The sequence below is a fragment of the Mustelus asterias genome, unplaced genomic scaffold (genome assembly GCF_964213995.1).
Source record: "Mustelus asterias unplaced genomic scaffold, sMusAst1.hap1.1 HAP1_SCAFFOLD_2491, whole genome shotgun sequence".
NCBI classification, from domain to species: domain Eukaryota; kingdom Metazoa; phylum Chordata; class Chondrichthyes; order Carcharhiniformes; family Triakidae; genus Mustelus; species Mustelus asterias.
In genome coordinates, this window is record NW_027592436.1 from 38,305 (window position 1) to 50,000 (window position 11,696).

The following is an 11,696-nucleotide window of genomic DNA, read 5'->3' on the forward strand; positions in this document are numbered from 1 at the left end:
CAGGGAGATATCTGTACACTGACTGGTGTCTCTCAGTCCCCTCTCTCTCTCTCTCAGGGAGATATCTGTACACTGACTGGTGTATCTCAGTCCCCCCTCTCTCTCTCAGGGAGATATCTGTACACTGACTGGTGTCTCTCAGTCCCCTCTCTCTCTCTCTCTCAGGGAGATATCCGTACACTGACTGGTGTTTCTCAGTCCTCTCTCTCTCTCAGGGAGATATCTGTACACTGACTGCTTTCTCTCAGTCCCCTCTCTCTCTCTCAGGGAGATATCTGTACACTGACTGGTGTCTCTCAGTCCCCTCTTTCTCTCAGGGAGATATCTGTACACTGACTGGTGTCTCTCAGTCCCCTCTCTCTTTCTCAGGGAGATATCTGTACACTGACGGGTGTCTCTCAGTCCCCCCTCTCTCTCAGGGAGATATCTGTACACTGACTGCTGTCTCTCAGTCCCCTCTCTCTCTCTCTCAGGGAGATATCTGTCCACTGACTGGTGTCTCTCAGTCCCCTCTCTCTCGCTCAGGGAGATATCTGTGCACTGACTGGTGTCTCTCAGTCCTCTCTCTCTCTCTCTCAGGGAGATATCTGTACACTGACTGGTGTCTCTCAGTCCCCTCTCGCTCAGGGAGATATCTGTACATTGACTGGTGTCTCTCAGTCCCCTCTCTCTCTCTCTCAGGGAGATATCTGTACACTGACTGGTGTCTCTCAGTCCCCTCTCTCTCGCTCAGGGAGATATCTGTACACTGACTGGTGTCTCTCAGTCCCCTCTCTCTCTCAGGGAGATATCTGTACATTGACTGGTGTCTCTCAGTCCCCTCTCTCTCTCTCAGGGAGATATCTGTACACTGACTGGTGTCTCTCAGTCACCTCCATCTCTCAGGGAGATATCTGTACATTGACTGGTGTCTCTCAGTCCTCTCTCTCTCTCTCAGGGAGATATCTGTACACTCACTGGTGTCTCTCAATCCCCTCTCTCTCAGGGAGATATCTGTACACTGACTGGTGTCTCTCAGTCCCCTCTCTCTCTCAGGGAGATATCTGTACACTGACTGGTGTCTCTCAGTCCCCCCCCTCTCTCTCAGGGAGATATCTGTACACTGACTGGTGTCTCTCAGTCCCCTCTCTCTCTCAGGGAGATATCTGTACACTGACTGGTGTCTCTCAGTCGCCTCTCTCTCTCAGGGAGATATCTGTACACTGACTGGTGTCTCTCAGTCCTCTCTCTCTCTCTGGGAGATATCTGTACACTGACTGGTGTCTCTCAGTCCCCTCTCAGGGAGATATCTGTACACTGACTGCTGTCTCTCAGTCCCCGCTCTCTCTCAGGGAGATATCTGTACACTGACTGGTGTCTCTCAGTCCCCTCTCTCTCAGGGAGATATCTGTACACTGACTGCTGTCTCTCAGTCCCCGCTCTCTCTCAGGGAGATATCTGTACACTGACTGCTGTCTCTCAGTCCCCTCTCTCTCAGGGAGATATCTGTACACTGACTGGTGTCTCTCAGTCCCCTCTCTCTCTCTCAGGGAGATATCTGTACACTGACTGGTGTCTCTCAGTCCCCTCTCTCTCTCTCTCAGGGAGATATCTGTACACTGACTGCTGTCTCTCAGTCCCCTCTCTCTCTCAGGGAGATGTCTGTACACTGACTGATGTCTCTCAGTCCCCTCTCTCTCTCAGCGAGATGTCTGTACACTGACTGGTGTCGCTCAGTCCCCTCTCTCTCAGGGAGATATCTGTACACTGACTGCTGTCTCTCAGTCCCCTCTCTCTCTCTCAGGGAGATATCTGTACACTGACTGCTGTCTCTCAGTCCCCTCTCTCTCTCAGGGAGATGTCTGTACACTGACTGGTGTCTCTCAGTCCCCTCTCTCTCAGGGAGATATCTGTACACTGACTGGTGTCTCTCAGTCCCCTCTCCCTCTCTCAGGGAGATATCTGTACACTGACTGGTGTCTCTTAGTCCCCTCTCCCTCTCTCAGGGAGATATCTGTACACTGACTGGTGTCTCTCAATCCCTTCCCCCTCTCTCAGGGAGATATCTGTACACTGACTGGTGTCTCTCAGTCCCCTCTCTCTCTCTCAGGGAGATATCTGTACACTGACTGGTGTCTCTCAGTCCCCTCTCTCTCTCTCAGGGAGATACCTGTACACTGACTGGTGTCTCTCAGTCCCCTCTCTCTCTCAGGGAGATATCTGTACACTGACTGGAGTCTCTCAGTCCTCTCTCACAGATATCTGTACACTGGCTGGTGTCTCTCAGTCCCCTCTCTCTCTCTCTCAGGGAGATATCTGTACACTGACTGGTGTCTCTCAGTCCCTCTCTCTCTCTCAGGGAGATATCTGTACACTGACTGGTGTCTCTCAATGCCTTCCCTCTCTCTCAGGGAGATATCTGTACACTGACTGGTGTCTCTCAGTCCTCTCTCTCTCAGGGAGATATCTGTACACTGACTGGTGTCTCTCAGTCCCCTCTCTCTCTGGGAGATATCTGTACACTGACTGGTGTCTCTCAGTCCCCTCCCTCTCTCTCAGGGAGATATCTGTACACTGACTGGTGTCTCTCAGTCCCTCTCTCTCACTCAGGGAGATATCTACACAGACTGGTGTCTCTCAGTCCTCTCTCTCAGGGAGATATCTGTACACTGACTGGTGTCTCTCAGTCCCCTCTCTCTCTCTCTCAGGGAGATATCTGTACACTGACTGGTGTATCTCAGTCCCCCCTCTCTCTCTCAGGGAGATATCTGTACACTGACTGGTGTCTCTCAGTCCCCTCTCTCTCTCTCTCTCAGGGAGATATCCGTACACTGACTGGTGTTTCTCAGTCCTCTCTCTCTCTCAGGGAGATATCTGTACACTGACTGCTTTCTCTCAGTCCCCTCTCTCTCTCTCAGGGAGATATCTGTACACTGACTGGTGTCTCTCAGTCCCCTCTTTCTCTCAGGGAGATATCTGTACACTGACTGGTGTCTCTCAGTCCCCTCTCTCTTTCTCAGGGAGATATCTGTACACTGACGGGTGTCTCTCAGTCCCCCCTCTCTCTCAGGGAGATATCTGTACACTGACTGCTGTCTCTCAGTCCCCTCTCTCTCTCTCTCAGGGAGATATCTGTCCACTGACTGGTGTCTCTCAGTCCCCTCTCTCTCGCTCAGGGAGATATCTGTGCACTGACTGGTGTCTCTCAGTCCTCTCTCTCTCTCTCTCAGGGAGATATCTGTACACTGACTGGTGTCTCTCAGTCCCCTCTCGCTCAGGGAGATATCTGTACATTGACTGGTGTCTCTCAGTCCCCTCTCTCTCTCTCTCAGGGAGATATCTGTACACTGACTGGTGTCTCTCAGTCCCCTCTCTCTCGCTCAGGGAGATATCTGTACACTGACTGGTGTCTCTCAGTCCCCTCTCTCTCTCAGGGAGATATCTGTACATTGACTGGTGTCTCTCAGTCCCCTCTCTCTCTCTCAGGGAGATATCTGTACACTGACTGGTGTCTCTCAGTCACCTCCATCTCTCAGGGAGATATCTGTACATTGACTGGTGTCTCTCAGTCCTCTCTCTCTCTCTCAGGGAGATATCTGTACACTCACTGGTGTCTCTCAATCCCCTCTCTCTCAGGGAGATATCTGTACACTGACTGGTGTCTCTCAGTCCCCTCTCTCTCTCAGGGAGATATCTGTACACTGACTGGTGTCTCTCAGTCCCCCCCCTCTCTCTCAGGGAGATATCTGTACACTGACTGGTGTCTCTCAGTCCCCTCTCTCTCTCAGGGAGATATCTGTACACTGACTGGTGTCTCTCAGTCGCCTCTCTCTCTCAGGGAGATATCTGTACACTGACTGGTGTCTCTCAGTCCTCTCTCTCTCTCTGGGAGATATCTGTACACTGACTGGTGTCTCTCAGTCCTCTCTCTCTCAGGGAGATATCTGTACACTGACTGGTGTCTCTCAGTCCCCTCTCTCTCTCAGGGAGATATCTGTACACTGACTGGTGTCTCTCAGTCCTCTCTCTCTCTCTGGGAGATATCTGTACACTGACTGGTGTCTCTCAGTCCTCTCTCTCTCAGGGAGATATCTGTACACTGACTGGTGTCTCTCAGTCCCCTCTCTCTCTCAGGGAGATATCTGTACACTGACTGGTGTCTCTCAGTCCTCTCTCTCTCAGGGAGATATCTGTACACTGACTGGTGTCTCTCAGCCCCCTCTCTCTCTCTCAGGGAGATATCTGTACACTGACTGGTGTCTCTCAGTCCTCTCTCCCTCTCAGGGAGATATCTGTACACTGACTGGTGTCTCTCAGTCCCCTCTCTCTCAGGGAGATATCTGTACACTGACTGGTGTCTCTCAGTCCCCTCTCTCTCTCTCTCAGGGAGATATCTGTACACTGACTGGTGTCTCTCAGTCCCCTCTCTCTCTCAGGGAGATATCTGTACACTGACTGGTGTCTCTCAGTCCCCTCTCTCTCTCTCTCAGGGAGATATCTGTACACTGACTGGTGTCTCTCAGTCCCCTCTTTCTCTCAGGGAGATATCTGTACACTGACTGGTGTCTCTCAGTCCCCTCTCTCTTTCTCAGGGAGATATCTGTACACTGACGGGTGTCTCTCAGTCCCCCCTCTCTCTCAGGGAGATATCTGTACACTGACTGCTGTCTCTCAGTCCCCTCTCTCTCTCTCTCAGGGAGATATCTGTCCACTGACTGGTGTCTCTCAGTCCCCTCTCTCTCGCTCAGGGAGATATCTGTGCACTGACTGGTGTCTCTCAGTCCTCTCTCTCTCTCTCTCTCTCAGGGAGATATCTATACACTGACTGGTGTCTCTCAGTCCCCTCTCGCTCAGGGAGATATCTGTACATTGACTGGTGTCTCTCAGTCCCCTCTCTCTCTCTCTCTCAGGGAGATATCTGTACACTGACTGGTGTCTCTCAGTCCCCTCTCTCTCGCTCAGGGAGATATCTGTACACTGACTGGTGTCTCTCAGTCCCCTCTCTCTCAGGGAGATATCTGTACATTGACTGGTGTCTCTCAGTCCCCTCTCTCTCTCTCAGGGAGATATCTGTACACTGACTGGTGTCTCTCAGTCACCTCCATCTCTCAGGGAGATATCTGTACATTGACTGGTGTCTCTCAGTCCTCTCTCTCTCTCTCAGGGAGATATCTGTACACTCACTGGTGTCTCTCAATCCCCTCTCTCTCAGGGAGATATCTGTACACTGACTGGTGTCTCTCAGTCCCCCCCCTCTCTCTCAGGGAGATATCTGTACACTGACTGGTGTCTCTCAGTCCCCCCCCTCTCTCTCAGGGAGATATCTGTACACTGACTGGTGTCTCTCAGTCCCCTCTCTCTCTCAGGGAGATATCTGTACACTGACTGGTGTCTCTCAGTCCCCTCTCTCTCTCAGGGAGATATCTGTACACTGACTGGTGTCTCTCAGTCCTCTCTCTCTCTCTGGGAGATATCTGTACACTGACTGGTGTCTCTCAGTCCTCTCTCTCTCAGGGAGATATCTGTACACTGACTGGTGTCTCTCAGTCCCCTCTCTCTCTCAGGGAGATATCTGTACACTGACTGGTGTCTCTCAGTCCTCTCTCTCTCTCTGGGAGATATCTGTACACTGACTGGTGTCTCTCAGTCCTCTCTCTCTCAGGGAGATATCTGTACACTGACTGGTGTCTCTCAGTCCCCTCTCTCTCTCAGGGAGATATCTGTACACTGACTGGTGTCTCTCAGTCCTCTCTCTCTCAGGGAGATATCTGTACACTGACTGGTGTCTCTCAGCCCCCTCTCTCTCTCTCAGGGAGATATCTGTACACTGACTGGTGTCTCTCAGTCCTCTCTCCCTCTCAGGGAGATATCTGTACACTGACTGGTGTCTCTCAGTCCCCTCTCTCTCAGGGAGATATCTGTACACTGACTGGTGTCTCTCAGTCCCCTCTCTCTCTCTCTCTCTGGGAGATATCTGTACACTGACTGGTGTCTCTCAGTCCCCTCTCTCTCTCAGGGAGATATCTGTACACTGACTGGTGTCTCTCAGTCCCCTCTCTCTCTCTCTCAGGGAGATATCTGTACACTGACTGGTGTCTCTCAGTCCCCTCTCTCTCTCTCTCAGGGAGATATCTGTACACTGACTGGTGTCTCTCAGTCCCCTCTCTCTCTCAGGGAGATATCTGTACACTGACTGGTGTCTCTCAGTCCCCTCTCTCTCTCTCTCAGGGAGATATCTGTACACTGACTGGTGTCTCTCAGTCCCCTCTCTCTCTCAGGGAGATATCTGTACACTGACTGGTGTCTCTCAGTCCCCTCTCTCTCTCTCTCAGGGAGATATCTGTACACTGACTGGTGTCTCTCAGTCCCCTCTCTCTCTCAGGGAGATATCTGTACACTGACTGGTGTCTCTCAGTCCCCTCTCTCAGGGAGATATCTGTACACTGACTGGTGTCTCTCAGTCCCCGCTCTCTCTCAGGGAGATATCTGTACACTGACTGGTGTCTCTCAGTCCCCTCTCTCTCTCAGGGAGATATCTGTACACTGACTGGTGTCTCTCAGTCCCCTCTCTCTCTCTCTCAGGGAGATATCTGTACACTGACTGGTGTCTCTCAGTCCTCTCTCTCTCCGAGATGTACCTTGTGATAATGGTTCCTCGAGCATCTTTCTGTCACATTCCTTCTTGTACAGCTGCCAGGCCTCCAGAGTGGTTTCCAGTCTCCCCACGCTGGCTTCCTGTTGAAGGAGACAGAAGGTTCTTGGACACATGTCTAACCTGCTTCCATTTGACCCCTGAAGCGCAGTGATTGTAGCGACCATGTGTCATTGCCCCCCCTCCCCCCCCACCCCCCACCCCTGCCCCCTCCCCCACAATGTGAGCCTCGCGCTCCACTCCTTACCTCCACACCAGGCACAATGACAAGGGCTAGAATGCCGAGGGCTACAACGAAAGGCCTGAGGGGACGGGTCATCGCTCGCCGGCATCCCACTGGTCAGCAGCTCAGGGGGTCACCGTCACATTGCCCAATCACAGACAGGCAACAGAGCCCTTGGCATTGAGAGGACATCCAGAGTCTTTCAGCGCAACAGATAGAGTGAGGCAGAGAGGGAGTGATAGAGAGAGAGAGACAGAGAGAGGGAGTGATAGAGAGAGAGACAGAGAGAGGGAGTGATAGAGAGAGAGAGAGACAGAGAGAGGGAGTGATAGAGAGAGAGACAGAGAGAGGGAGTGATAGAGAGAGAGAGAGACAGAGAGAGGGAGTGATAGAGAGAGAGAGAGACAGAGAGAGGGAGTGATAGAGAGAGAGACAGAGAGAGGGAGTGATAGAGAGAGAGAGACAGAGAGAGGGAGTGATAGAGAGAGAGAGAGACAGAGAGAGGGAGTGATAGAGAGAGAGAGACAGAGAGAGGGAGTGATAGAGAGAGAGAGAGACAGAGAGAGGGAGTGATAGAGAGAGAGAGACAGAGAGAGGGAGTGATAGAGAGAGAGAGACAGAGAGAGGGAGTGATAGAGAGAGAGAGAGACAGAGAGAGGGAGTGATAGAGAGAGAGAGACAGAGAGAGGGAGTGATAGAGAGAGAGAGACAGAGAGAGGGAGTGATAGAGAGAGAGAGAGACAGAGAGAGGGAGTGATAGAGAGAGAGAGACAGAGAGAGGGAGTGATAGAGAGAGAGAGAGACAGAGAGAGGGAGTGATAGAGAGAGAGACAGAGAGAGGGAGTGATAGAGTGAGGCAGAGAGGGAGTGATAGAGAGAGAGAGACAGAGAGAGGGAGTGATAGAGAGAGAGAGAGACAGAGAGAGGGAGTGATAGAGAGAGAGACAGAGAGAGGGAGTGATAGAGAGAGAGAGACAGAGAGAGGGAGTGATAGAGAGAGAGACAGAGAGAGGGAGTGATAGAGAGAGAGAGACAGAGAGAGGGAGTGATAGAGAGAGAGACAGAGAGAGGGAGTGATAGAGTGAGGCAGAGAGGGAGTGATAGAGAGAGAGACAGAGAGAGGGAGTGATAGAGTGAGGCAGAGAGGGAGTGATAGAGAGAGAGAGACAGAGAGAGGGAGTGATAGAGAGAGAGACAGAGAGAGGGAGTGATAGAGAGAGAGACAGAGAGAGGGAGTGATAGAGAGAGAGAGACAGAGAGAGGGAGTGATAGAGAGAGAGACAGAGAGAGGGAGTGATAGAGTGAGGCAGAGAGGGAGTGATAGAGAGAGAGACAGAGAGAGGGAGTGATAGAGTGAGGCAGAGAGGGAGTGATAGAGAGAGAGACAGAGAGAGGGAGTGATAGAGTGAGGCAGAGAGGGAGTGATAGAGAGAGAGACAGAGAGAGGGAGTGATAGAGTGAGGCAGAGAGGGAGTGATAGAGAGAGAGACAGAGAGAGGGAGTGATAGAGTGAGGCAGAGAGGGAGTGATAGAGAGAGAGACAGAGAGAGGGAGTGATAGAGTGAGGCAGAGAGGGAGTGATAGAGAGAGAGACAGAGAGAGAGAGAGAGAGACAGAGAGAGACAGAGAGAGAGAGATAGAGAGTGATAGAGAGAGAGAGACAGAGAGAGAGACAGAGAGAGAGACAGAGAGAGACAGAGAGATAGAGAGAGAGACAGAGAGAGAGACAGAGAGAGACAGAGAGAGAGAGAGATAGAGAGAGAGAGAGGGAGTGATAGAGAGAGGGAGAGGGAGTGAGAGAGAGAGAGACAGAGAGAGGGAGTGATAGAGAGAGAGACAGAGAGAGGGAGTGAGAGAGAGAGAGACAGAGAGAGGGAGTGATAGAGAGAGAGACAGAGAGAGGGAGTGATAGAGAGAGAGACAGAGAGAGGGAGTGATAGAGAGAGAGACAGAGAGAGGGAGTGATAGAGAGAGAGACAGAGAGAGGGAGTGATAGAGAGAGAGACAGAGAGAGGGAGTGATAGAGAGAGAGACAGAGAGAGGGAGTGATAGAGAGAGAGACAGAGAGAGGGAGTGATAGAGAGAGAGACAGAGAGAGGGAGTGATAGAGAGAGAGACAGAGAGAGGGAGTGATAGAGAGAGAGACAGAGAGAGGGAGTGATAGAGAGAGAGAGACAGAGAGAGGGAGTGATAGAGAGAGAGAGAGAGGGAGTGATAGAGAGAGAGACAGAGAGAGGGAGTGATAGAGAGAGAGAGAACAGAGAGAGGGAGTGATAGAGAGAGAGACAGAGAGAGGGAGTGATAGAGAGAGAGGCAGAGAGGGAGTGATAGAGAGAGAGAGACAGAGAGAGGGAGTGATAGAGAGAGAGAGAGACAGAGAGAGGGAGTGATAGAGAGAGAGACAGAGAGAGGGAGTGATAGAGAGAGAGAGACAGAGAGAGGGAGTGATAGAGAGAGAGACAGAGAGAGGGAGTGATAGAGAGAGAGAGACAGAGAGAGGGAGTGATAGAGAGAGAGACAGAGAGAGGGAGTGATAGAGTGAGGCAGAGAGGGAGTGATAGAGAGAGAGACAGAGAGAGGGAGTGATAGAGTGAGAGCAGAGAGGGAGTGATAGAGAGAGAGAGACAGAGAGAGGGAGTGATAGAGAGAGAGAGAGACAGAGAGAGGGAGTGATAGAGAGAGAGACAGAGAGAGGGAGTGATAGAGAGAGAGAGACAGAGAGAGGGAGTGATAGAGAGAGAGACAGAGAGAGGGAGTGATAGAGTGAGGCAGAGAGGGAGTGATAGAGAGAGAGACAGAGAGAGGGAGTGATAGAGTGAGGCAGAGAGGGAGTGATAGAGAGAGAGACAGAGAGAGGGAGTGATAGAGTGAGGCAGAGAGGGAGTGATAGAGAGAGAGACAGAGAGAGGGAGTGATAGAGTGAGGCAGAGAGGGAGTGATAAGAGAGAGACAGAGAGAGGGAGTGATAGAGTGAGGCAGAGAGGGAGTGATAGAGAGAGAGACAGAGAGAGGGAGTGATAGAGTGAGGCAGAGAGGGAGTGATAGAGAGAGAGACAGAGAGAGAGAGAGAGAGACAGAGAGAGACAGAGAGAGAGATAGAGAGTGATAGAGAGAGAGAGACAGAGAGAGAGACAGAGAGAGAGACAGAGAGAGACAGAGAGATAGAGAGAGAGACAGAGAGAGAGACAGAGAGAGAGACAGAGAGAGACAGAGAGAGAGAGATAGAGAGAGAGAGAGGGAGTGATAGAGAGAGGGAGAGGGAGTGAGAGAGAGAGAGACAGAGAGAGGGAGTGATAGAGAGAGAGACAGAGAGAGGGAGTGAGAGAGAGAGAGACAGAGAGAGGGAGTGATAGAGAGAGAGACAGAGAGAGGGAGTGATAGAGAGAGAGACAGAGAGAGGGAGTGATAGAGAGAGAGACAGAGAGAGGGAGTGATAGAGAGAGAGACAGAGAGAGGGAGTGATAGAGAGAGAGACAGAGAGAGGGAGTGATAGAGAGAGAGACAGAGAGAGGGAGTGATAGAGAGAGAGACAGAGAGAGGGAGTGATAGAGAGAGAGACAGAGAGAGGGAGTGATAGAGAGAGAGACAGAGAGAGGGAGTGATAGAGAGAGAGACAGAGAGAGGGAGTGATAGAGAGAGAGAGGGAGTGATAGAGAGAGAGACAGAGAGAGGGAGTGATAGAGAGAGAGACAGAGAGAGGGAGTGATAGAGAGAGAGAGAGACAGAGAGAGGGAGTGATAGAGAGAGAGACAGAGAGAGGGAGTGATAGAGTGAGGCAGAGAGGGAGTGATAGAGAGAGAGAGACAGAGAGAGGGAGTGATAGAGAGAGAGAGAGACAGAGAGAGGGAGTGATAGAGAGAGAGACAGAGAGAGGGAGTGATAGAGAGAGAGAGACAGAGAGAGGGAGTGATAGAGAGAGAGAGAGACAGAGAGAGGGAGTGATAGAGTGAGGCAGAGAGGGAGTGATAGAGAGAGAGACAGAGAGAGGGAGTGATAGAGTGAGGCAGAGAGGGAGTGATAGAGAGAGAGAGACAGAGAGAGGGAGTGATAGAGAGAGAGAGAGACAGAGAGAGGGAGTGATAGAGAGAGAGACAGAGAGAGGGAGTGATAGAGAGAGAGAGACAGAGAGAGGGAGTGATAGAGAGAGAGACAGAGAGAGGGAGTGATAGAGTGAGGCAGAGAGGGAGTGATAGAGAGAGAGACAGAGAGAGGGAGTGATAGAGTGAGGCAGAGAGGGAGTGATAGAGAGAGAGACAGAGAGAGGGAGTGATAGAGTGAGGCAGAGAGGGAGTGATAGAGAGAGAGACAGAGAGAGGGAGTGATAGAGTGAGGCAGAGAGGGAGTGATAGAGAGAGAGACAGAGAGAGGGAGTGATAGAGTGAGGCAGAGAGGGAGTGATAGAGAGAGAGACAGAGAGAGGGAGTGATAGAGTGAGGCAGAGAGGGAGTGATAGAGAGAGAGACAGAGAGAGAGAGAGAGAGACAGAGAGAGACAGAGAGAGAGAGATAGAGAGTGATAGAGAGAGAGAGACAGAGAGAGAGACAGAGAGAGAGACAGAGAGAGACAGAGAGATAGAGAGAGAGACAGAGAGAGAGACAGAGAGAGAGACAGAGAGAGACAGAGAGAGAGAGAGATAGAGAGAGAGAGAGGGAGTGATAGAGAGAGGGAGAGGGAGTGAGAGAGAGAGAGACAGAGAGAGGGAGTGATAGAGAGAGAGACAGAGAGAGGGAGTGAGAGAGAGAGAGACAGAGAGAGGGAGTGATAGAGAGAGAGACAGAGAGAGGGAGTGATAGAGAGAGAGACAGAGAGAGGGAGTGATAGAGAGAGAGAGACAGAGAGAGG

General features: G+C 51.5%; 1 protein-coding gene across 1 annotated transcript in view; it reads right to left on the reverse strand.

The window, feature by feature from the left end:
- LOC144489746 (glucagon receptor-like) overlaps window positions 1-6,950 on the reverse strand; it is a 43,643-nt gene extending 36,693 nt beyond the window's left edge. The window contains exons 1-2 of the mRNA XM_078207599.1: window positions 6,879-6,950; window positions 6,618-6,714 (exon numbers count right to left, since the gene is read on the reverse strand). Of these exons, the coding sequence (XP_078063725.1) occupies window positions 6,618-6,714; window positions 6,879-6,950 (169 nt within the window). The remainder of the gene's footprint in view (window positions 1-6,617; window positions 6,715-6,878) is intronic.
- Window positions 6,951-11,696: the final 4,746 nt, after the last annotated feature.